At 46.8% G+C, this 26122-nt stretch overlaps 1 protein-coding gene across 1 annotated transcript in view; it reads left to right on the forward strand.

Annotated features, from left to right (window-relative positions):
• Positions 1-7645: 7645 nt before the first annotated feature.
• STAG3 (STAG3 cohesin complex component) overlaps positions 7646-26122 on the forward strand; it is a 196095-nt gene continuing 177618 nt past the window's right edge. The window contains exons 1-4 of the mRNA XM_073654796.1: positions 7646-7806; positions 7882-7993; positions 8145-8225; positions 8314-8410. Coding sequence (XP_073510897.1) covers positions 7646-7806; positions 7882-7993; positions 8145-8225; positions 8314-8410 — 451 coding nt within the window. The remainder of the gene's footprint in view (positions 7807-7881; positions 7994-8144; positions 8226-8313; positions 8411-26122) is intronic.

Consider the following 26122-nt stretch of genomic DNA (forward strand, 5'->3'; position numbering starts at 1 on the left):
GAAGTAATTGTAGATCTGTATGGAGAGAGCGAGGTTCACTGTCTGCGTCACAGACTGACACAAAATGGCCGCCGACCTTCCCCTCAGAAACGTTCGGCGCCAAAACGCAGAGCTCTCCCTATTGGTTAATCCCTGTGCCTCAGGGGCGGAGCTTCACTCCCTGTTGCTCTGTGAAGCGGTCGGTGGGCGTGGCTTGCAGTTCCCGCCTCTCACTCTGTCAGCAGTCGGCAGGTGACAGAGCTGCGGGTGATCCCGGGCGGTGAGGTTCGCGACTGGTGACCGCTCCACTTCCTTCTCTCACCCGAACACCCTCCTGGAGGTGTGGCCTGCAGAGTGTGGGCGTGGTACAGTATGTCATCCTGTCAGTGTAGGTGATAGATATAGTAATAAGGGATCTTGCTGGTAAAACGCCCGTTAGTGGCTTTGTCATGTGACCCTGTTGGTATGAATGCCATGGTCACATGACACATCACAACACTGCAGGCGTTGACCACTGTGGTCACGTGACCTATTACTACAGCATTCTCTGCAGCCATTGACCACTGTGGTCACATGACCTATTACTACAGTGTTCTCTGCAGCCATTGGCTAGTGTGGTCACATGACCTATCACTACAGCGTTCTCTGCAGCTATTTGCAACTAGAGGTCACATGACCTATGAAAGTGAATGGAGCCATTCAATATTACAACTCTGCTCACAAAAAAAACACCTGTTGGGTGTAGCCTAGACGGCTGTTCTTGTGAGTATACGACGTTTCCCCTGAATATCTGAGTGCTCGTGATCGTTGGTGCCCCATTCTGACACAGTAGTAGGTGATGTGACTGTGGACGAGGCTGTGACCATGCACCATCAACATCAGCACCAAGGAGCCGCTGGGATAATTTAGGACTGTATATTCTACATTTACTCTGTAAGGCTGTGTGCCCACGAAGCATTTTCCAAGCGTTTATTCTGCGGAATTTACTCAGCATAAATGCTTGGTAATCCATCCCCAATGACAAGCCGCAATGTCAGTGCCCATGCTGCGCTCAAAAATCCGCAGCATGTCCATTAATTTTGCGGACACGCAGCGTAATCGCCGCCATTGACTTGCATTGGACCGCGTGACATCCGCATCACTACATGTGCACAAGCGGATATCACACGGTTCAATGTGCGGATGGTACCTAGGTCTGGAGGAGAGGAGACTCTGCTCCAGACCCGGGTACCATAGAAACTGTAAAAAAAAAGAATTTTAAAATAAAGATTACACTTACCTTCCGATGTCCTCCCGGTATTTTCTCCCCTCCGTCTGGTCTGCTCTATGGGTCGCGGTGGTGTGAAGGACCTGCCATGACGTCATTGAGTCATGTGACCTATCACATGACTCAATGACGTCACCGCAGGTCCTTCACACCACCACGAGCAGTGCAAGAGACCGGACTCAGCGGAGAAAACACCGGGAGGACATCGGAAGGTAAGTAAGTGTTATTTTTTTATTTTTTACCATTCTTATTCTTTTTTTTAACTATTAACTTGGTTGCAGGGATTTATATAGTGTGACCAAGTGATGCTAAAATCGCTTGACAACCCGCATGCAGAAATGCTGCAAAAACGCTTGACAAACGCTTCTACCTGGCGGGAAAAACGCATGTAAAAACCGCATGCGTTTTTCCTGCCAGGGAGAAGCGGAAAAAATATGCAGCATTTCTGCATCGTGGGCACGTAGTCTAAGAATTAGGCTTTTTTCTCATGTTGCGTGTTTTAAGCAGACTAAGGCTATGTGCCCACAATGCAGAAATGCTCCGGATTTTTCCTGAGCGTTTCTGCATCTACCTGGCAGAAAAAAACACATGCGGATTGCACGTGCGGATTGCACATGCGGATTGTACATGCGTTTTTCCTGCCAGGGACATGCGGATGTGAAGCGTTCTTCACATTCATTTCCGCATGCGGGTTGACAAGCGCTTTCTAGGCGATTTTAGCATCACTTGGAAAGTGCTTGACAACTTGGTCACACTATATAAATCCATGCTACCGGCATGGATTTATATAGTGTGACTGTAAAAGAATGGTTAAAAATAAATATATACTTACCTTCCGATGGCCCCTGGAGTCTTGCTTTCCTCCGTCCTGGCTGCTGGCAGATCGCGGTACACTGAAGGACCTGCCGTCACATGACTATGACGTCAGCGCAAGTCCTTCAGTCCACCGCGATCTGCCGGCATGGGAGGACGAGCGCAGCGGGGGCCATCAGAAGGTAAATATAACATTTATTTTTTATTTTATTCTTTTTTTACAGGTACTATGGTACCCGGGTACCATCCACACATTGAAACGCGTGGAATGCGCATCTACATATACAGTGATGCAGAATCCATGCGTTTCAATGCAAGTCAATGGCGGCGAAAACGAAGCACTTCCGCAAAATAATTGGTAGTTCTGCATTTTTTTCTGCAATGATAATCCTCAGCGGAAATTTCCGCAGCATGTGCCCAGCAGATGCGGATTATCATTGGGGAACATGGCAGACCTTCTACCAAGCATTTTTTAAGCGTTTCTGCAGCGTTTTTGCCGCTGCGGAAATGCTTAAAAAACGCATCGTGGGCACACAGCCTTAGGCTATGTGCCCACGTTGCATTTATGAAGCAGAAAATTTCTGCTGCATAAATGCAAGTCCTCTCCCGGAAAAACGCATGCGGAATTCCGCACGCGTTTATCGCGCATTTTTCGCGCGTTTATCACTCGTTTTCCACATGCGGAATTGCCTTGCGTTTTTTATGCATTGGACAAAGGCAATTCCGCTTGCGGAAACGCAAAATTAAATGACATGCTGCGGATTTTTGAACGCGGCATAAACGCTGCGGAAAAATCCGCAGCATGTGCATAGAACTTGCGGAATCCCATTGGGGACCATGGGGTGCGGATATACATGCGTTTTTCAAGCGTTTACGCTGCGGAAATTCCGCAGCATATACGCTTGAAAAATGCTACGTGGGCACACAGCCTTAAGCTGCTTTTTTTACAGTACAAGTAAAAGCTGTGAGATTTCAGAAAGCTCACGCACTTGCAGATTTTTTTTTATTCCTGACTGAATTGGAAAACTGCAGCGTCAAATCTTATCAGTGTTTCTGTTGCATTTTTTTTCACCCATAGAAAGCAATGAGAAAGTGAAAAAAAAAAAAAAAAAACACTTCAAAAAATGCAGCCATGTGTCTTTGGAGTGTTTTTGGTGAATAAAAATAACTTTATCACACATGTACTGTAGACAAAAATAATCTGCACCACAAATAAATATGCTGTAAAAGCGAGCTCTTTACTACCAAGAGAGCAGGTTTTGCCTGCAGAAAAAACCCACTGCCACAACAGAGTTGCCGTGGGCCTCGGTCTATAGAAGTGATTACAGTGAATATTCTATAACTGGAAATGATTTACTGTCTTGGATGCCTCCTAGCAATACATAGTAATCCAGTGGTTTAGTATTAATCTCTGATGTTCAAGTGTCTGTCTCTGGTGATCCAGTGGCTTAGTGTCTGTCTCTGGTGATCCAGTGGCTTAGTGTCTGTCTCTGGTGATCCAGTGGCTTAGTGTCTGTCTCTGGTGATCCAGTGGCTTAGTGTCTGTCCCTGGTGGTCCAGTGGCTTAGTGTCTGTCCCTGGTGATCCAGTGGCTTAGTGTCTGTCCCTGGTGATCCAGTGGCTTAGTGTCTGTCCCTGGTGATCCAGTGGCTTACTGTCTGTCTCTGCTGATCCAGTGGCTTAGTGTCTGTCCCTGGTGGTCCAGTGGCTTAGTGTCTGTCCCTGGTGGTCCAGTGGCTTAGTGTCTGTCCCTGGTGATCCAGTGGCTTAGTGTCTGTCCCTGGTGATCCAGTGGCTTAGTGTCTGTCCCTGGTGATCCAGTGGCTTAGTGTCTGTCCCTGGTGATCCAGTGGCTTAGTGTCTGTCCCTGGTGATCCAGTGGCTTAGTGTCTGTCTCTGGTGATCCAGTGGCTTACTGTCTGTTCCTGGTGATCCAGTGGCTTACTGTCTGTCCTTGGTGATCCAGTGGCTTACTGTCTGTCCTTGGTGATCCAGTGACTTACTGTTTGTCTCTGGTGATCCAGTGGCTTAGTGTCTGTCCCTGGTGATCCAGTGGCTTAGTGTCTGTCTCTGGTGATCCAGTGGCTTAGTGTCTGTCTCTGGTGATCCAGTGGCTTAGTGTCTGTCCCTGGTGGTCCAGTGGCTTAGTGTCTGTCCCTGGTGATCCAGTGGCTTAGTGTCTGTCCCTGGTGATCCAGTGGCTTAGTGTCTGTCCCTGGTGATCCAGTGGCTTACTGTCTGTCTCTGCTGATCCAGTGGCTTAGTGTCTGTCCCTGGTGGTCCAGTGGCTTAGTGTCTGTCCCTGGTGGTCCAGTGGCTTAGTGTCTGTCCCTGGTGGTCCAGTGGCTTAGTGTCTCCATGGTGGTCCAGTGGCTTAGTGTCTGTCTCTGGTGGTCCAGTGGCTTAGTGTCTGTCTCTGGTGATCCAGTGGCTTAATGTCTGTCCCTGGTGATCCAGTGGCTTAGTGTCTGTCCCTGGTGATCCAGTGGCTTAGTGTCTGTCCCTGGTGATCCAGTGGCTTAGTGTCTGTCCCTGGTGATCCAGTGGCTTAGTGTCTGTCCCTGGTGATCCAGTGGCTTAGTGTCTGTCCCTGGTGGTCCAGTGGCTTAGTGTCTCCATGGTGGTCCAGTGGCTTAGTGTCTGTCTCTGGTGGTCCAGTGGCTTAGTGTCTGTCTCTGGTGATCCAGTGGCTTAGTGTCTGTCACTGGTGATCCAGTGGCTTAGTGTCTGTCCCTGGTGATCCAGTGGCGTAGTGTCTGTCTCTGGTGATCCAGTGGCGTAGTGTCTGTCTCTGGTGATCCAGTGGCGTAGTGTCTGTCTCTGGTGATCCAGTGGCGTAGTGTCTGTCTCTGGTGATCCAGTGGCGTAGTGTCTGTCTCTGGTGATCCAGTGGCGTAGTGTCTGTCTCTGGTGATCCAGTGGCGTAGTGTCTGTCTCTGGTGATCCAGTGGCTTAGTGTCTGTCTCTGGTGGTCCAGTGGCTTACTGTCTGTCCCTGGTGATCCAGTGGCTTACTGTCTGTCCCTGGTGATCCAGTGGCTTACCGTCTGTCTCTGGTGATCTAGTGGCTTACCGTCTGTCTCTGGTGATCCAGTGGCTTACCGCCTGTCCCTGGTGATCTAGTGGCTTACCGCCTGTCCCTGGTGATCTAGTGGCTTACCGTCTGTCCCTGGTGATCCAGTGGCTTAGTGTCTGTCCCTGGTGATCCAGTGGCTTAGTGTCTGTCCCTGGTGATCCAGTGGCTTAGTGTCTGTCCCTGGTGATCCAGTGGCTTAGTGTCTGTCCCTGGTGATCCAGTGGCTTAGTGTCTGTCCCTGGTGATCCAGTGGCTTACTGTCTGTCTCTGGTGATCCAGTGGCTTACTGTCTGTTCCTGGTGATCCAGTGGCTTACTGTCTGTCCTTGGTGATCCAGTGGCTTACTGTCTGTCCTTGGTGATCCAGTGACTTACTGTTTGTCTCTGGTGATCCAGTGGCTTAGTGTCTGTCCCTGGTGATCCAGTGGCTTAGTGTCTGTCTCTGGTGATCCAGTGGCTTAGTGTCTGTCTCTGGTGATCCAGTGGCTTAGTGTCTGTCCCTGGTGGTCCAGTGGCTTAGTGTCTGTCCCTGGTGGTCCAGTGGCTTAGTGTCTGTCCCTGGTGATCCAGTGGCTTAGTGTCTGTCCCTGGTGATCCAGTGGCTTAGTGTCTGTCCCTGGTGATCCAGTGGCTTAGTGTCTGTCCCTGGTGATCCAGTGGCTTACTGTCTGTCTCTGCTGATCCAGTGGCTTAGTGTCTGTCCCTGGTGGTCCAGTGGCTTAGTGTCTGTCCCTGGTGGTCCAGTGGCTTAGTGTCTGTCCCTGGTGGTCCAGTGGCTTAGTGTCTCCATGGTGGTCCAGTGGCTTAGTGTCTGTCTCTGGTGGTCCAGTGGCTTAGTGTCTGTCTCTGGTGATCCAGTGGCTTAATGTCTGTCCCTGGTGATCCAGTGGCTTAGTGTCTGTCCCTGGTGATCCAGTGGCTTAGTGTCTGTCCCTGGTGATCCAGTGGCTTAGTGTCTGTCCCTGGTGATCCAGTGGCTTAGTGTCTGTCCCTGGTGATCCAGTGGCTTAGTGTCTGTCCCTGGTGGTCCAGTGGCTTAGTGTCTCCATGGTGGTCCAGTGGCTTAGTGTCTGTCTCTGGTGGTCCAGTGGCTTAGTGTCTGTCTCTGGTGATCCAGTGGCTTAGTGTCTGTCCCTGGTGATCCAGTGGCTTAGTGTCTGTCCCTGGTGATCCAGTGGCTTAGTGTCTGTCCCTGGTGATCCAGTGGCTTAGTGTCTGTCTCTGGTGATCCAGTGGCGTAGTGTCTGTCTCTGGTGATCCAGTGGCGTAGTGTCTGTCTCTGGTGATCCAGTGGCGTAGTGTCTGTCTCTGGTGATCCAGTGGCGTAGTGTCTGTCTCTGGTGATCCAGTGGCGTAGTGTCTGTCTCTGGTGATCCAGTGGCGTAGTGTCTGTCTCTGGTGATCCAGTGGCGTAGTGTCTGTCTCTGGTGATCCAGTGGCGTAGTGTCTGTCTCTGGTGATCCAGTGGCGTAGTGTCTGTCTCTGGTGATCCAGTGGCTTAGTGTCTGTCTCTGGTGGTCCAGTGGCTTACTGTCTGTCCCTGGTGATCCAGTGGCTTACTGTCTGTCCCTGGTGATCCAGTGGCTTACTGTCTGTCCCTGGTGATCTAGTGGCTTACCGTCTGTCTCTGGTGATCCAGTGGCTTACCGCCTGTCCCTGGTGATCTAGTGGCTTACCGTCTGTCCCTGGTGATCTAGTGGCTTACCGTCTGTCCCTGGTGATCCAGTGGCTTAGTGTCTGTCCCTGGTGATCCAGTGGCTTAGTGTCTGTCCCTGGTGATCCAGTGGCTTAGTGTCTGTCCCTGGTGATCCAGTGGCTTGGTGTCTGTCCCTGGTGATCCAGTGGCTTAGTGTCTGTCCCTGGTGATCCAGTGGCTTAGTGTCTGTCCCTGGTGATCCAGTGGCTTAGTGTCTGTCCCTGGTGATCCAGTGGCTTACTGTCTGTCTCTGGTGATCCAGTGGCTTACTGTCTGTTCCTGGTGATCCAGTGGCTTACTGTCTGTCCTTGGTGATCCAGTGGCTTACTGTCTGTCCTTGGTGATCCAGTGACTTACTGTTTGTCTCTGGTGATCCAGTGGCTTAGTGTCTGTCCCTGGTGATCCAGTGGCTTAATTTCTGACCCTGCTAATGCAGTTGCTTAGTGTCTGTACCTGGTGACCCACTGGCTTAGAGTTTATTCTTGGTGATCCACTGTCTTAGGGAGTGTCCCTGATGACCAATGGCTTAATGTCTGTCCCTGGCCCTCGGCACCCTGGGAAAACAGCTAATTTTATAGGGGTAAGCTGTGGCCCACTTGGGATATCCATTTTAGCTGCCCCTTCAGGACAAGTGGCATCACGTGGTGACTATATAAATGAATGCACAAAGGGCAGAACATACTGATGTGTGGGGAATGAGAGAACTGAGCTTGCTGGGGACTGTTGTCCATATCACAAGCAGAGGCAGGGGGCTGTCGCTCCTCACCCTGAGCTGGCACTTGTGTAACTTTTGTGTCCTTGCATCTCCTGTCAGAGATGGCGTCCCAGGTGCCTGACAGCTCCACATCAGAAGCGTCTGCTCCGCCATTCTCCTCACCTCATCACTCACAATCACCTGTGCAAGGAATCACCAGCGGGCAGCCCACCAGTGATGAAGACACATCACCAAGTGTCGGGGATGAGCTGGAGGCTGACAGGCGAGGAGCATATAGTTATATCACTTATCACGATACATTCCCAGGAACTAACACCGGATAACTCGTACATTTTAGAAGTGTGGACAGCCACAGTGAATTACCTGCTGATGATGATGGCAGTGACTTTGAAGAAACTTTAAAGAAGAAACCGAGGAGCACTCGGAGACGTGCTGTAAAGCAGACGCCGGTCAGTATATCGCCAGCCTTCCTAATGTTACTTCTGCATAGATTGGTGTCACGCTGGAGGCAGAAACAGACTGTACCTTCTTGTATTGATGTCACGCTGGAGGCAGAAATAGACTACGCTTTTGCTCTACATTTCCCATGTTTTTTTCTAGGCCACTAAGCGAGCCAGAAGACATGACCGAGTCGGGGAGGAGCTGTTTGAAGCCATCAGACTGGGCAGAAGTGCCAATCAAGTGAGGAGGCAGACAGCTGTGTGATGCGTGAAGTTTGTAGATACACCGGAGTAAATGTTTTATCACATTATTCCATCTCCTGGCACAGATTCTAGTGGATGATTGGCTGGATAGTTACAAGTCGGACCACGAGCCGGCACTCCTGGGGCTCATCAACTTCATCATACAGGCCTGTGGTTGTAAAGGTGAGCGCGGCGGCTGGGAGCAAGCGTGTTAAAGATACAGGACCAATCACGAATATCAGATCGGTGGGGTCCGATACACAGCACTCCAACGTCCAGCTGTTAACTGGTCAAGTCGCTTTTGTTGGGTCAATTATTTGTAATCTCCTGAACAAAAGATCCAGGGGTGCAGATCCCCCTCTAAAATAAAGGTTACAGGTTTATCAGTTTGGCAAGGCTTTGATGTTGGGGCACACTCCCTCCTCTGTTTGCCGGCAGTTTCCATTTCTTTCACCTTATCTGTGATGTCGAGCGCATGTCAACGGCTTCTTTTTGTAACTTTAGTCCACAGATTTGACTGCATCCTACTTGGATACCTGCCAACCTTGCCCACCTTTTCAACCGGACCTATCACGTTCAGCTAAGGCCTCCATCGCGCTCTTTTTCCTCGATCCGCCCCTCTCTTTGTCAGACTCCAGCTTCCAGGAAGTAGTCTCTCAGCACTTGGAGGTAGTGATTGCTTCTTATTGGTACTCTGACCACTTTTAAGTGTGAGTCAGACCCTCCGCAGACAGCCCTCAGCATGGCATATCGGACAAAGTGAACCAGACCCCAGCCTTCACGTTCCCATTCTCATTTTCCTCCCATAGAGCCCATTCCTTTTCTCGCTTTCCTTTTCCCATTCCTCAAGAAGCGAAAATTTACTATTTTTGATTCTGACTCGGATCTGGACACTGACCAACGTTCTGAACTAAAATATATGGTCGGTATCCTGGTCTAGGCAGTCAACGACACCTTATAGGTGAAGGACGCATACTCTTCCGATAGAGAGCATTTCCTTCAAGGGGGTCAAACGCACAGTTAGAAATGTATGTAACCACTTCGAGTGTGAAGAGTACCAATCAGGGAATGGAAGGACAAGGACAAATGTTATTCAGAATCATTTCTTAAGCTACTGGGGGCATGTGGACTTTGCTTCCTCAGTCAAGACCCAAATGCTCTAACCAATGCTGCAGAACTCACAAGTTTCATTCCTTTCGACAATTTTCCTCAAACTGACAGGGGAAGATAATTTCACCTCACGAGAAGAGTAAGCCAACCTTCAAGCCTAGGCCTTACTGGCACGCCCGTAACCAGCCTGATTGCTTAGACAAGTCCAGGAACAACACGTAATTCTCCCCATGACGGGACGCCTCCACCTGGGAGCTCCTTTCCAGTGGGTGGTTGTCTTCTTCTCTTCCATGACACAGTTGAAGAGACCTGTGTCATGAAGGTTGACTCATCCGAATACATGATGGAGTTCACCACCATCCCTCATGATCGTTTCTGCAGATACAATATTTTCTACCCCTTTTTGGTTTCCAGTTTTTCTCAAGCTTTCTCCTTCAGTCGGGAGTTATTGTTCTGGTCCCTTCCTGGGAAACATTCTTCACTTGTTTTTTTTTTTGAAGACTGGTTTGTCAGGCCCATCTTGAATCTGAAATGTCTCAATAAATGGGTGTGACTGACACTTCAGGATGGAGTCTCTATGCTCGATGTTAGCCTCCCATATAACCCAGCACGTTTCTCTCTTCATTAGACATCTAGGATACCTAACTCCACATGTTCCTCCTTCACCAAAGGTTTCTCCTGTTCACAATGCGCTGCTCTCCCCTACGGGCTGGCCATGTCTCCCTGGGTATTCACAAAGGTCATGGTCGCAGTAATCGCCCTTCTGCTTGCCAGGGATGTCAGGTTTTCCCTACTGGGACGACATCCTTATCAAAGCTCGGTCTGAGAAATTAGATATCACAATGGACAGTATCTTCCTCCAGCTGGATCATGAACTGATCAAAATCCTCTCTGATTCCTTCTCATTGTCTTTTTTTAATAGGTATGTTTTTTTCCACCGATGTGGCAAAAGTAGATTCACAGGTTCTCTCCTGGGTAGAAAATCAGGTCCCGGTTATTTCAGTAGTATAGAACATACAACTGGTCCGCCGACTGTCAGTCAAACTTAATTGTCCAAGTAACACCATACTCACAAGGATTTCAGGAACATCACGTCCAACTCCATTGGAAATCTAATTCACAAACAAGACTCTCAGAAATAAGAGAGCTTATATGACCAGAGTTTTTTCAGAAACAATAATACTTTATTAAACATTACATATTAAAATATGATGGTGCTGCAAAAAGAGGGTACAGCTAACTCACATATTATTCAACAGGAGTATATGTCCGAGGAATAATTATCCAGCGTATAAAATCCCATCAGTATTGTGATGTAACCGGTTAAAGTGAACAGTGCATAGTGCCTAATAAGTTATATAAACATTCACAGTTTTATTGGACTCATAAATAGTCCGTCAATTTATAGAAGCACATTCATAAGCCTATAAGTCTATTAATCACTCTAACATTAGGAGTATACCTGGCATTCAGATCCTAATATAAGGTTCTACCTCTGTCAAAGATTATTCAGGCAAATAGCCATACCTCCACAAATTATTCAGGCAAATAGCCATACCTCCACATATTAATCAAAAGTACCTACCTGTGGAGGTGAGTGAGTGTCGCTCTTACCCTCTCGCCCCTACGCACGTTTCGCCCTCGCTTCGTCGGGGGGCGGGTATTTTGGATATGAGTTCGTATTGCCTTAAATAGCAGCTTGTGGTGTCGCGGTCTGATGTGAAGGATTACTTCCGGGTAGTCTCCCCGATGACGGCGCATGCGCTGTCGCGCGTCACTTCCTGTCGGGAACTTCCGCCGGCCGACTGTGAGACGCAAGCGTGCCACCGCTGCTAAGCAGCGGCATCCACGCTCACGCATCTAATGTCAGCAAGTGGAAGGTCCGAAGTGGCTGCGGCGCGCATGCGCACCAGGGATGACAACAAGAATCAAATGGCCATAGGCAAGTGTAAGATTAGTTTAGCATTATATAGGTCCCATTAATTCCTCCCACATATCCCCATGGCCCACCTAGTAATCAAGAAGGGGGGTTTTAGTAATGTATTGAGTCTATTGCATTTTTTTACATATAAGATTACCATTCAGGAGTACATAATTATCCCCTATATAAGCCTCAAGTATAAGATCCAATCTCATTGCAACCCAAACATAATTTATTCAGGAATAATCCGAGATGTGATCTACGGAAAGGGGAGGAAAGAAAATTAGTGGAGAGGGAGATTCTATGTTTTTTTATCTAATAGTCTTGTTGTAATTTCCAGGTGTATTTAATGGATCATATTCACCGATGCATACAAACATCTCCTGTTCTCCCCAGCATAAAATAGTAGAACATCACTCTTATATATTGATGCTAATTCAATAACTTCCCCAGTCTTATATATATATCTCAAACATTGATCCATCCAAGACATTGCAGATCAACAGAGTATAATTTCTCTATATATTCAAAATAAGGTCCATTGCAGACCAATCTCGCAAATTTCTGACGAGTCACTCGTAACTTCACTTATTTTCCGATTCCCACAAGGAGCCAAATCTTGGGCAAACACTCAGGTTCAACATATGATGATCTAAAACTAAAAGAAAATTAATTAAAATCCAAAAATTAAAAAAAATCATAAACACCCATATCCCAAACACCAGGGAGATCCAAAGGAATCAAAGAGAGGAGGAAAAAGAAAAAAGAAAAAAAGGAGGGGGATGAAGAGTTTATTATCATTTAAGATTTCAAAATAAAAATGATGGAGAAGGAGTAAAAAGGGGGAAGAAAAGGAAATGGAAGAATAAAAAGGGGGGGGGAAAGGGGACAGGAGTGGCAAGGGGGAAGAGGGAGAAAAGGATACATAGAGACATCGAGCAAGAGAGAGGCTGAGAGGGAGAGAGAGAGACGGGCTCATAGGGTACAGATGGAATAGATCCCTTGTCATTTCAAAGGAAGGAGCTAAATCCAAAGTTTTCATTGAGTCCAGATGGGGTCACAGTTTTTAATCTGTAAATCCACCGGCTCTCTACCTGAGATAAGATCTTAAATAAGTCTCCTCCCCTTGGGCCCAGAGCTACCTGATCGATGGCTTTTATCCTTAGACCTCTTGCATCGCCATTATGCATGATTTTGAAGTGTCTGGGTAAGGTTTTTAATTCACTCATATCTTCGATATTTTTAGATTTTTCGATGTCCCTTATGTGCTCTCGCACTCTAATTTTAAGTTCCCGAGTGGTCATGCCAACGTATAGTTTTGCACATGGACATTCTGCCAGATAAATCACACCTTTCGAAGAACATGTCAAGTAGGTGTCAATTTTGAACTCTCTATTTTTTGCAGAGTTGGAGAAAATTTTGCTTTTGATTAAGTTGGAACATGCCTTACAATGTCCGCATGGGAAAAAGCCTTTGATGTAATTTCTAAAGGAGTTTTTATGTATTCGTTCCCTGGAGTAATGGCTACGGACCAAGAGGTCCTTCAAATTTTTGGATCTCTTGGCCGTAATGCTAGGCTTGTCCCCGATTACTCGTGACAGGATCGGATCCATTTTTAAAATTCTCCAATGCTTATGAATAATTTGGTTAAATTCTTTCCATTGTCCATTGAAAGGTGTGATTAACCTGGCCTGATCAGAGGATTCTCCCTCCTTTGCTGGGTTATTATACAGTAGCCTGTCCCTAGGGGTATCTTTAGCTCTCTTGTATCCACGCTTGATGGTTCGATGTCCGTACCCTCTCTCCCTGAATCTCAAATAGAGATCAGCAGCCTGATTTTCGAATTTTTCTTCTGTAGAGCAAATTCTTTTTGCTCTAAGATATTGACTAGTTGGAATACTCCTGATAGTGGAGGGGAGGTGTGAGGAGCCGGCATGCAGGATGGAGTTGGTTGCCGTCGGTTTTCGATAAATATCGGTAATAATCATTCCATCGGTGGATACTCGTAAATCCACATCCAGAAAATTAACATGTAGGCCGCTATTGTACGTTAATCTAATGTTAATATCATTTTTATTCAACTCCATCATGAATGCGTCCAGCTCCTCACATGTCCCCCCCCAAACAAACAATATGTCGTCTATATATCTCATCCAGTTGAGGACCCTATCTGACCCCTCAACTGGATTGCATTGTAGGACCTCCCTTTCCCAGGCCCCCATAAATAAATTTGCATATGAGGGGGCACAAGCTGCCCCCATAGCTGTTCCTTGTGTCTGAACATAGATCTGCTCATTAAATATAAAGCAGTTATGCTCAAGCACAAATTCTAGCAGGGTCATAATGAGCTTTATTAGTGGTCCGTCCAGGTTACTGTTTTCAAGAAACCAATGTATCGCCTCTAACCCATCCCGATGTTTAATCGCTGTATACAGGGCTTCAACATCGGCCACGACTAGGATCATTCCATCTTCCAAATGTATTTGATCCAGTCGTCTTAAGGCCGATGTTGTATCCTGTATATAGGATGGTAAAGTTGAGACGATTGGCTTTAAATAGTAATCTATCATTCTACAGACCGCTTCGCATAGGCCATCATTACCCGAGACTATGGGGCGTCCAGGGGGGTCCATCATGTTTTTGTGCAGCTTTGGGATCAAGTAAAATGTTGGGAGTCTTGGTTTCATTTTATCTATCATGTCCAGAAATTTTTTGGGGATGACGCTGTCTTCAAGGGCCTTTTGTAGAATGCTCACCAATTCCGACTGGAATTCCGAGAGAGGATTATAGGGCAATTTTTTGTAGCAGTTTTTATCTGATAATAGTTTATGCGCTTGTTTCTCATATAGGGCACACGGCCATATGACCAGATTACCTCCTTTGTCGGCCATCTTGAAGACAACGTCATTCCAAGATTGCATCTCCTGCAATGCCAATTCCTCCTTACCATAATTTCTTACAGATCCCCTTCGGCTTAATTTCTCAATATCAGCTGTGACCAATTTTACAAACATCTATAGATGGACAAGACGCTATACTAGGAAACTTCTTTGATTTGTTGCACAAAAACATAGGAAATGGACTCCCCCCTATGCTTTCCCTTTCAGAGGAATTGGATTCCTCGGCCAATGATTCCAAGATGGCAACCGCTGCCTTTTCCTCGTCCGTATCTAGGTTTAAACCCAGGTTATTTTTTTCATAAAATCTTTTAAGGATCAATTTCCTAGCATATAGGTGAACATCTTTAATAACCGTAAAGGTGTCTAAAGGCTGGGGAGGGGAAAAGGTTAAACCTTTTTCCAAAATGCTGATTTGTGTTTTGGAAAGGCAATGTTTCGATAGGTTTATTACCTTCGGTTGTTCATGATGTTTTCTCCCACTGTTCTTTTTACTTGGGCCAAAGTACTTCCTTTTTCCTCCATATCTTGTTTTAATCCTGTTAGGATATCCAGAGTGCAACAAATCAAAGAAGTTTCCTAGTATAGCGTCTTGTCCATCTATAGATATGTTTGTAAAATTGGTCACAGCTGATATTGAGAAATTAAGCCGAAGGGGATCTGTAAGAAATTATGGTAAGGAGGAATTGGCATTGCAGGAGATGCAATCTTGGAATGACGTTGTCTTCAAGATGGCCGACAAAGGAGGTAATCTGGTCATATGGCCGTGTTCCCTATATGAGAAACAAGCGCATAAACTATTATCAGATAAAAACTGCTACAAAAAATTGCCCTATAATCCTCTCTCGGAATTCCAGTCGGAATTGGTGAGCATTCTACAAAAGGCCCTTGAAGACAGCGTCATCCCCAAAAAATTTCTGGACATGATAGATAAAATGAAACCAAGACTCCCAACATTTTACTTGATCCCAAAGCTGCACAAAAACATGATGGACCCCCCTGGACGCCCCATAGTCTCGGGTAATGATGGCCTATGCGAAGCGGTCTGTAGAATGATAGATTACTATTTAAAGCCAATCGTCTCAACTTTACCATCCTATATACAGGATACAACATCGGCCTTAAGACGACTGGATCAAATACATTTGGAAGATGGAATGATCCTAGTCGTGGCCGATGTTGAAGCCCTGTATACAGCGATTAAACATCGGGATGGGTTAGAGGCGATACATTGGTTTCTTGAAAACAGTAACCTGGACGGACCACTAATAAAGCTCATTATGACCCTGCTAGAATTTGTGCTTGAGCATAACTGCTTTATATTTAATGAGCAGATCTATGTTCAGACACAAGGAACAGCTATGGGGGCAGCTTGTGCCCCCTCATATGCAAATTTATTTATGGGGGCCTGGGAAAGGGAGGTCCTACAATGCAATCCAGTTGAGGGGTCAGATAGGGTCCTCAACTGGATGAGATATATAGACGACATATTGTTTGTTTGGGGGGGGACATGTGAGGAGCTGGACGCATTCATGATGGAGTTGAATAAAAATGATATTAACATTAGATTAACGTACAATAGCGGCCTACATGTTAATTTTCTGGATGTGGATTTACGAGTATCCACCGATGGAATGATTATTACCGATATTTATCGAAAACCGACGGCAACCAACTCCATCCTGCATGCCGGCTCCTCACACCTCCCCTCCACTATCAGGAGTATTCCAACTAGTCAATATCTTAGAGCAAAAAGAATTTGCTCTACAGAAGAAAAATTCGAAAATCAGGCTGCTGATCTCTATTTGAGATTCAGGGAGAGAGGGTACGGACATCGAACCATCAAGCGTGGATACAAGAGAGCTAAAGATACCCCTAGGGACAGGCTACTGTATAATAACCCAGCAAAGGAGGGAGAATCCTCTGATCAGGCCAGGTTAATCACACCTTTCAATGGACAATGGAAAGAATTTAACCAAATTATTCATAAGCATTGGAGAATTTTAAAAATGGATCCGATCCTGTCACGAGTAATCGGGGACAAGCCTAGCATTACGGCCAAGAGATCCAAAAATTTGAAGGACCTCTTGGTCCGTAGCCATTACTCCAGGGAACGAATACATAAAAACTCCTTTAGAAATAACATCAAAGGCTTTTTCCCATGCGGACATTGTAAGGCATGTTCCAACTTAATCAAAAGCAAAATTTTCTCCAACTCTGCAAAAAATAGAGAGTTCAAAATTGACACCTACTTGACATGTTCTTCGAAAGGTGTGATTTATCTGGCAGAATGTCCATGTGCAAAACTATACGTTGGCATGACCACTCGGGAACTTAAAATTAGAGTGCGAGAGCACATAAGGGACATCGAAAAATCTAAAAATATCGAAGATATGAGTGAATTAAAAACCTTACCCAGACACTTCAAAATCATGCATAATGGCGATGCAAGAGGTCTAAGGATAAAAGTCATCGATCAGGTAGCTCTGGGCCCAAGGGGAGGAGACTTATTTAAGATCTTATCTCAGGTAGAGAGCCGGTGGATTTACAGATTAAAAACTGTGACCCCATCTGGACTCAATGAAAACTTTGGATTTAGCTCCTTCCTTTGAAATGACAAGGGATCTATTCCATCTGTACCCTATGAGCCCGTCTCTCTCTCTCCCTCTCAGCCTCTCTCTTGCTCGATGTCTCTATGTATCCTTTTCTCCCTCTTCCCCCTTGCCACTCCTGTCCCCTTTCCCCCCCCTTTTTATTCCATTTCCTTTTCTTCCCCCTTTTTACTCCTTCTCCATCATTTTTATTTTGAAATCTTAAATGATAATAAACTCTTCATCCCCCTCCTTTTTTTCTTTTTTCTTTTTCCTCCTCTCTTTGATTCCTTTGGATCTCCCTGGTGTTTGGGATATGGGTGTTTATGATTTTTTTTAATTTTTGGATTTTAATTAATTTTCTTTTAGTTTTAGATCATCATATGTTGAACCTGAGTGTTTGCCCAAGATTTGGCTCCTTGTGGGAATCGGAAAATAAGTGAAGTTACGAGTGACTCGTCAGAAATTTGCGAGATTGGTCTGCAATGGACCTTATTTTGAATATATAGAGAAATTATACTCTGTTGATCTGCAATGTCTTGGATGGATCAATGTTTGAGATATATATATAAGACTGGGGAAGTTATTGAATTAGCATCAATATATAAGAGTGATGTTCTACTATTTTATGCTGGGGAGAACAGGAGATGTTTGTATGCATCGGTGAATATGATCCATTAAATACACCTGGAAATTACAACAAGACTATTAGATAAAAAAACATAGAATCTCCCTCACCACTAATTTTCTTTCCTCCCCTTTCCGTAGATCACATCTCGGATTATTCCTGAATAAATTATGTTTGGGTTGCAATGAGATTGGATCTTATACTTGAGGCTTATATAGGGGATAATTATGTACTCCTGAATGGTAATCTTATATGTAAAAAAATGCAATAGACTCAATACATTACTAAAACCCCCCTTCTTGATTACTAGGTGGGCCATGGGGATATGTGGGAGGAATTAATGGGACCTATATAATGCTAAACTAATCTTACACTTGCCTATGGCCATTTGATTCTTGTTGTCATCCCTGGTGCGCATGCGCGCCGCGGCCACTTCGGACCTTCCACTTGCTGACATTAGATGCGTGAGCGTGGATGCCGCTGCTTAGCAGCGGTGGCACGCTTGCGTCTCACAGTCGGCCGGCGGAAGTTCCCGACAGGAAGTGACGCGCGACAGCGCATGCGCCGTCATCGGGGAGACTACCCGGAAGTAATCCTTCACATCAGACCGCGACACCACAAGCTGCTATTTAAGGCAATACGAACTCATATCCAAAATACCCGCCCCCCGACGAAGCGAGGGCGAAACGTGCGTAGGGGCGAGAGGGTAAGAGCGACACTCACTCACCTCCACAGGTAGGTACTTTTGATTAATATGTGGAGGTATGGCTATTTGCCTGAATAATTTGTGGAGGTATGGCTATTTGCCTGAATAATCTTTGACAGAGGTAGAACCTTATATTAGGATCTGAATGCCAGGTATACTCCTAATGTTAGAGTGATTAATAGACTTATAGGCTTATGAATGTGCTTCTATAAATTGACGGACTATTTATGAGTCCAATAAAACTGTGAATGTTTATATAACTTATTAGGCACTATGCACTGTTCACTTTAACCGGTTACATCACAATACTGATGGGATTTTATACGCTGGATAATTATTCCTCGGACATATACTCCTGTTGAATAATATGTGAGTTAGCTGTACCCTCTTTTTGCAGCACCATCATATTTTAATATGTAATGTTTAATAAAGTATTATTGTTTCTGAAAAAACTCTGGTCATATAAGCTCTCTTATTTCTGAGAGTCTTGTTTGTGAATTAAACTTAATTGTCCGCAGGAGATTGGTCACTTGACATCTTCTTCCAGATTTGTCAATCGTGAGGCAGCCCCTATGTTGAATGCATCACAAGGTTCCTTGCTTCGTATTCAGAACCATCGATCGTCTCTGATGCTCTGGCGATCCCATTGTCGTAGTTTATCCTCCCTCCCCCTTCCTTTCACCCCAGGCTCCTCAAGAATATCAAGGCAGCAGAGGTCCCGGTCATCCTTCTAGCCCCAGATTGGCTTAAAAGGTCCTGTTACGTGGAGGTGGTCAACCTCATTGCTTATGATTCCTGGCGTCTCTCAAATCAGCTAGATTCGCTGTTCTAGGGTCCCCTTTTCCTCCAGAGTTCACAGTAGCTGAATTTAACTGCATGGCTGACACCGAAGTCCTGAAGACCTCAGGCCTCGCCGATCAAGTAGTCCAGACCATGATCAAGGCCTGGAAGCCCTTCTTGTCTCGCTTATACCATCGCACATTGGAGGCCTTTCTCTGATGGTTTGAAGCCTAAAGCGGGCTCAGCCCTCAGGTATCAGACATGTCCATTCTTCTCCAGTGGAACCCTGGCCCCTAAGTCTAGACGTTCCTATAGGGTTGCACACACTAGGTTCCTCCCTAACGTCCCCTCATGACCTCATGGGATCTGGACCTAGCGCTGGAAGCTGTGCACTATCCTCCCTTCGAATCTTTCAAAGAAATTTCACTGCGCTATATATATTGGAAAGTGATCTTTCGTGTTGCAAACTCAGGGCTGTGGAGTAGGTAAGCGAAACTCCTCAATTTCCCTGACTTCCGACTCCACGACACTGCCTCCTTCCGACTCCACGACACTGCCTCACTTCTGAGCATGTACATAAGGTGCAGCACACATTTATCTCAACTAAAATCTTAGATCAGGAACAGAACAGACATTTATAGGACATTTCATAACTTTCCCAAATTCTTAAAACATTTACAGCACATCCTGCATTGAACTACTGTACCCAATTTATTATATATTTTAGTTTAGGAATCTGAGTTGGTCCATTTTATACGGACTCCGACTCCACCAAAATGGAAACCGACACCACGACTCCGACACTTCCATCCGAACAGTCTCTGAGCTGTCTGTTCTTTCTTCCTTTATTGTCCTCCAGAAGGACAAGGTTGTCTTGCGGTAAGTGCCCCCACCTTTTTTTTTTACCAATGTGGCCTCCTTTCACGTGAATAAGGATTAAGTTCTGTCTTCCCATGGTCGTTCCCCTACTTATCCCAACAAGCTATATCTCCACAGGTTGGACGTGGTCAGAGCCATGCATCTCCACATGTCCTTCACTGCTCTTTGCAGGCTTTCAGATTGCTTATTTGTTATCCCTCGCAAGTGTCTGCCTGCCTCGAAGACAACTGCTTCGTGTGTGAGCCAAGACTTCCCCACTCTGTCATGTCCCACGACACACAAACGGTGGGGCCACCATCCAACTCTGTACTATTTGCCTTTCACAAACAATTTAAGACCTTCCTTCAGGAAGTGGCTCCTTGCTCCCCTCGTTGCAAGAACCCAGTGGATCCTGTGGACCTTTATCTCGTCCTGTCTGCGCTCCAGGGTTCTCCCCTCTTTCCAAGGTTCCTTTTATTGTACTTTCCATTTTTGATGGCATAGTGACATATACTTCCATTAGCAGTGTGTCTGAGATTGCTTCCCTTTCCTGCAGGACTACCTTCCTTGTTCTCTTATCTTACGCCACATGCCATCCTTTTTTCCAAAGGTGGTCTTGGCTTTCTGCATCATTGTTGACATTGTCCTCCCATCTCCTTGAGCATTCTCTCAACCCTCTAGATCTGGTTAGAGCCATTAGGACCTACTTTTTTGTTATGTAAGTTTTTTTTGCATTCTTATTTTCTCGTGATACCTGACAGGAGCCTTTTAGCCTCCTAATGTGGGGGTCGTGATGACATTCCACTCGTCCTCCAGTCACTCCAAATTAAGGCTATGAGCATGGGTCAACCATTCAAAGAATGAGTCAGACAACAAGCTGGTTCAAACTCAGAGCACGCTCAAAAGACTACTACAGACAACGTTCTCAGCAATGTTCTGTGTTTATTCCTACATACACAAACCTAAATACACTACATAATGGGGAGGGGAAAGGGGTTGTCCGGGGCGGGGTAAGCCATGAAAGTCCAGTGTCTGGCCACTCCTGATTGGTCCACATCTCCTTATCTCAGTCTCTGGGCAGATATTGCAGCCGTCAGCTTATAATCTTGTTTCGTTTCTCTGAAATAAGTCTTGGCAACACTGGAACTGTCTTAGTTTAAGTTTCGATTTAAGTAATACATAGCAAGGAAAGCTTATTGTTATAAGACACAAAATGGTGGTTAGTACATTAGCAAAAAAGCGTATAAAAGTAGAGAAATATATATATTCTTTTTTACCCTGACATTCCCCCCTAAACACTAAGCTTTCCCTTGCTTCGGGGCCTTTGAGACTGTCCATGTGTGGGGAGAGGGGAGGTGGATTTCTTCACCCAATCATCTTAGAGACTGCCCCCTTATGGGACGTCCCCAAACAATTGAGCCCTACCCTAAATGACACATGGAGTTCTCCCAACTGACCCTAAACTAAATCTCTCAGTTGAACTCTGTCATGGGGGGGGGGCTGGTCAGGCTTGTTCAAAGGAGTGTATTTCTCCATATCTTCTCTTGATTCAGAAAGGTCCCGGAGGTTGGGACAGCATTGGTTATAGCTTTCCTGTATAAGGGGACTATGCAGCACAGGACCACCAGGCCCAATACTAGTAGACCTCCCATTACTAGACAAACTTGTTGGAGGAATCCCTTGAGCCCTCCCAACCAACCTGAGAAGAAGGAGGTATCTACTCCTGTGTGGTAGCTGTCCACCCTGGGACAGACAGTAAGCATATGGAAAGGATATAGAAGAAGGTAGTCATCTTTTATAGACTCGTTCTGTCTCTCTTGCAGTGGGAGGCGTGAATACAGGTGCTCTTGCCCTCAAGCTTCAGAGCCGTCGGGGTGGTGAGATGCACAGTGTACGGTCCCTCGAACTGCGGCTGGAGGCAAACTTCTTCACATACACTAGATCGCCTGGGATGAAATCATGTACTGCATCACCTGTAGATTCTGGGAGAGAAGCAGATACTGGAGAGCGGGTGTTAGTCAATTCTCTAGACAAGGCAATCACAAATTTTACCACTCTATCATGTGTTTCAGACAACTCTTGGGGCCTAATCTCTCCTATCTTGGGTGGGGTCCCAAACAAAATTTTATAGGGAGTCAGCCCATGTTTGGCCTGAGGAGTGTGTGTGATATGATACAATACTATGGGGAGTAGGTCGGGCCAGGGGAGGGGATGATCTTAGGTCATTTTCAAGAGCTGGGTCTTGAGTGTGGAATTCATTCTCTCCACTTTGCCTGAACTGGCAGGATGGTATGGAGTGTGGAGGCCCAAATCTGTTCCCAACATGTTCCAGAGTTCTTAGTAGATATTTGCTGTGAAAGCTGGTCCTTGATCCGATTCTATGACTTGGGGAACTCCAAATCTGCAGGCAATTTCGGTGATCAGTTTCTTGGCTGTGACTTTAGCAGTCATGTTGACAACCGGGTAGGCCTCGGGCCAGGCTGAGAACATATCCACGGCTACCAAAACGTACTCCTATTTTCCTGCTTTAGGCATTTGGATATGGTCGACTTGTATTCTCTGCCAAGGGTAGTCTGGTTTAGCCAGGTGTTGGAGAGGGACCCGTGCCGTACACGTTGGGTTGCAGGTAGCGCAGACAGAGCAGGATTTTGAGTACGCAGTCACAGTGGAAGAGATTCCGGGTGCAAAGTACAGTTTCTTGATACATGCCAAGGCTTGATTCTTTCCTCTGTGTGTAGGCCCGTGAGCCCATGCTGCCACAGCTGAGTACATGCGTCTAGGCAAGCAAGGCTTCCCATCCACTTGGTAAAGAGTCGAGTTGACCTTTGAATCTTTGCGACCTGCCAGCACAGCTCCTGCCGCTTTCCATTGCTTGACTTCTTCAGTGGGGGGTCTTCCTTTGTTCCTCACACAATTTTTCTTCAGGCATCCTGACCCCCCTGGATTCCACTCGTGTCTCCGCTGGACTTGTATGGTCTTCCGCCGGCTGATCTTTGGCTCTTGCTCTAGTGAGCGCCACAGCTACGGTTTGCAGGGTCTCCCCCATCTCTTCTTCCTTTTCCTGCCACTTTGATGACACATTCTCCACTGCTGCAGTCTTGGCTGCTTGGTCAGCTAGGTGGTTGCCCCTGGCTTCTCTGGATTCTAGTCTTCCATGAGCCTTGACCTTGATAACAGCAACCTGAATGGGTAGTTCCAGGGCCTTCATTAGGGCCTTAATCCATGAGACATGTTTCACTGGTGTACCTGCAGCTGTGATGAATCCTCTAGACTTCCACAAGAGTCCAGAATCATTGCAAATTCCATGTCCATACCTGGAATCGGTATATATATATTCGCCTTTGTTCCTGCTGCCAGGTGGCAGGCCTCTGTGAGAGCCACAAGTTCAGCTTCTTGTGCAGACATGTATGGTGGTAGAGCTTCAGCCTTGAGGACTGTTGTGACAGCATATCCCGTGTGGAACTTCCCTTGAGGATCTGCGAGCGGATGTGCCACCATATTCTCTGGAGCAGAAGTCTCTTCCTGCAAAATTTTTATACAATCATGAGGTTCCACCAATGGACCTTCACCCTCTTCACCTTCCCCCCTAGAAGGTGGAAGCAAAGTGGCAGGATTGATAGTCAGACATCTGGTAAATGTTATATTGGAGGGCAACAATAGGGAACACTGCAGCCGCAGGTGTCTTTGGTTGGTTAGATGTTTCGGAGATGTTTGTTGCAGAACAGCTGAGAGATCATGGCCGGCCTGTATAACTAGATCATGTCCAAGGACGATATCAGCTGACTTGTCAAGGAGGATGTGAGCAGCGTGGACCGCCTTAAGGCACGTGGGGGTAGTTCGGGCGACAGGGTCCAGGCGGGCTGAGTAGTAGCCCAAAGGCCGATACTTAAGATCATAGCGTTGTGCTAGAACTCCAGAGGCATGACCTTCCGATTCCGAGACAAAAAGGTGAAATGGCTGAGTATAGTCTGGTAAGCCCAAGGCCGGGGCAGAGACAACAGCCTGTTTAAGGCGGTCAAAACATAGTCTGTGTTGATGAGAAACACGTGGATCTTCAGCATGAAGCCAAACTGAGCTTTCATCCTTGAGACAGTCGTACAGAGGTTGTATGGTCATCATCATGAGAGGGAAGGCTTTAAGAACACAGCGGTCTTCAGTCCCTTGTTCGGAATGAGGGTCCCGCAAAAGAAGCTCCATACTATGGTTTCCGAAGGTAATTGTTGCCTTCATCCGCTCTAAGAGATCGGCTCCCAACAGGTTGACAGGGCAAGTTTCAGAGACCAAGAATCTTGTGAGTACTCCGGTGAACGGTCCTGCAGACACAGGGACTGTGAGTGGAGAGGAAATATGTTGGCCTTCCACCCCAACACAGGTGAGGGTATCCGGTGATAGGGATACAGAAGGAGGGAGCTGTGCAGAGGAAATGACAGATGTGGCCGCCCCAGTGTCCACCAGGAACTCCAGTGGTTGATGGTCCACCTGTAAAGTGACAGTCCCACAGGCGGCCGTGAGATGCGTAGCCGGGAAAGTGGACACTGGTTGACCGAGCCGTCATTGGCGTGGATGAGATGGTTCACGGGAAGGTCCATGGTTGTGTGGACCGTCACGGAACGACCGGTCATGGTACTGTCTGCGGGTTGGACAGTCTCTGAGGATGTGGTCAAGGCTACCACACTCCCAACACAACATTCGTCCTTCAGAATCACGAGATTGTCTTCTGTCTTGTTTTCTATATGTGGGAGGAGTATTATCACCTGTGCCTTTAACCATTACCCACTTGATTCCATGTTGGTTGCCAGGGGGTGGGTAGCTTTCTTGAGCTTGATATACCATGGCAGGAGCGGTTTTCTTCTTTGGCTTAGTATCCTTTTTCATTTTTAGCATTGATTTTTGGAAAGCTTTAACGATGTCCACCGCGTCGTTGAAAGAAGAAGAACGAATCTCGGGCCGTACTCTCAGGACTTCATCTCTGAGAGCGTCTTGTAGGCCATCTACTAGGGCCTGAACCAACAGGGCGGCCTGCGTCTTGACGTGAGGACTGTATCCGAGATCCTCAAAATGCATGCTGAGTCTTGCAGCATATCTTTCCACAGATTCATCAGGGTCTTGTTGAACATCTTGTACAGACCCAGCTTGATCTGACAAGCGATCCTGAGCCCAGGCCTTTAACTGTTTCATGTATTCTAGGCCGGATTCATACGTACTAAGAGATCCTGCTTTTGTGGAATCCATGGCCTTTTCGATAGTAGGCAAGAAATATTCCTTGGCCTTCACAGATGTGATACCTGCCAAATCAGCCCAGGTTGCACCATAAATGGCTCTGGTTGTGTCCAAGCGTCTAGCATACTGCATGGGAGATTTATCGGGATCAGGAAGCTTTGAGACCAGAGTGTCCACTTGTACTGGGGTAAAGGGTTGATATTTAATCATCCCTAAAGGTCCAGGAACTTGTTGAGGACCGGGCAGCGTCGCTTGTTCCTTGGTGGTGTTTGGGGTGGCCGCTAGGGAGGATTCTTCAGGCAACAGAACCGCATTGGGAATCGGTGTCGGGGAGGAGGTTGCCACTAGTAGCTCAAGGGCCAAAGGCATAGCAACATGAACTGCTGGACTACGGACACAGACAATGCGTATCGAGTCCAATCCATGAGGGAGGGTCTCTATTCCTTCCTTGAGGGCCAGTACGTGTTCCTCCATGCACGGCCCGAGTGGGTAGCCGAAAATTCCAGAAGATATGAGTGGTATCGCTAAAGTGCGTCTGGGCATATCCTGATGAGTCAATTTTCCTGCATGAAGAGGAGTACTGAACGGATGGTAGATGCGAGAGTGGAACGTGACTCTTCAGGGTTCCGGGAGTCATAAATAGGACCCACTGCATGTATGATGACATCAGCGGGCAGTCTACCCGCACGGGTGACTAAGGTCTGGCCTTGTGAAAGCTCTCCGTTTTCGGCTAAGTGAGCCTGGCATTCTGCAGCCAGAGTAGAACCAGCAGCAAGGGAAATTTTGCGAGCCAATCCTCCAACATGGCTCATACAGCTGTTTGCAGGGTTGACTATGGCCCCCACCCGATGTGTAAGGATGTCACCATAGCCTATTGACAGAGTGACAGGGCGTCCTGATGGGTCTACTAGATTACGGGAGCGGCAGGGGTCCCAAACTTCTGAGAGGCTGGGGGGTGGTGTTCTTTCAGCAGTTGCTTGGAGCAAGGGCCGGAGTACGGGTAATGGATGTGGGGTGGAGGATGCCATAGGAGACGTATGGGGTAAAGGAGGGGGGGCTGGAGTATCTTGAGCCCATCCCTCATCTGGCTCCGTATCGTCTTGAGTAACAGTATGTTGGCGGAGGGAGAGCAGTCTGGCCTGAAATTCTGGGGAGTTGAGGAGGATATCCCCAGGGTTGTGGGT

This window comes from Phyllobates terribilis, unplaced genomic scaffold (assembly GCF_046119375.1).
Source record: "Phyllobates terribilis strain yellow unplaced genomic scaffold, ASM4611937v1 Scaffold_11__3_contigs__length_659146591, whole genome shotgun sequence".
In the NCBI taxonomy this organism is placed as follows: domain Eukaryota; kingdom Metazoa; phylum Chordata; class Amphibia; order Anura; family Dendrobatidae; genus Phyllobates; species Phyllobates terribilis.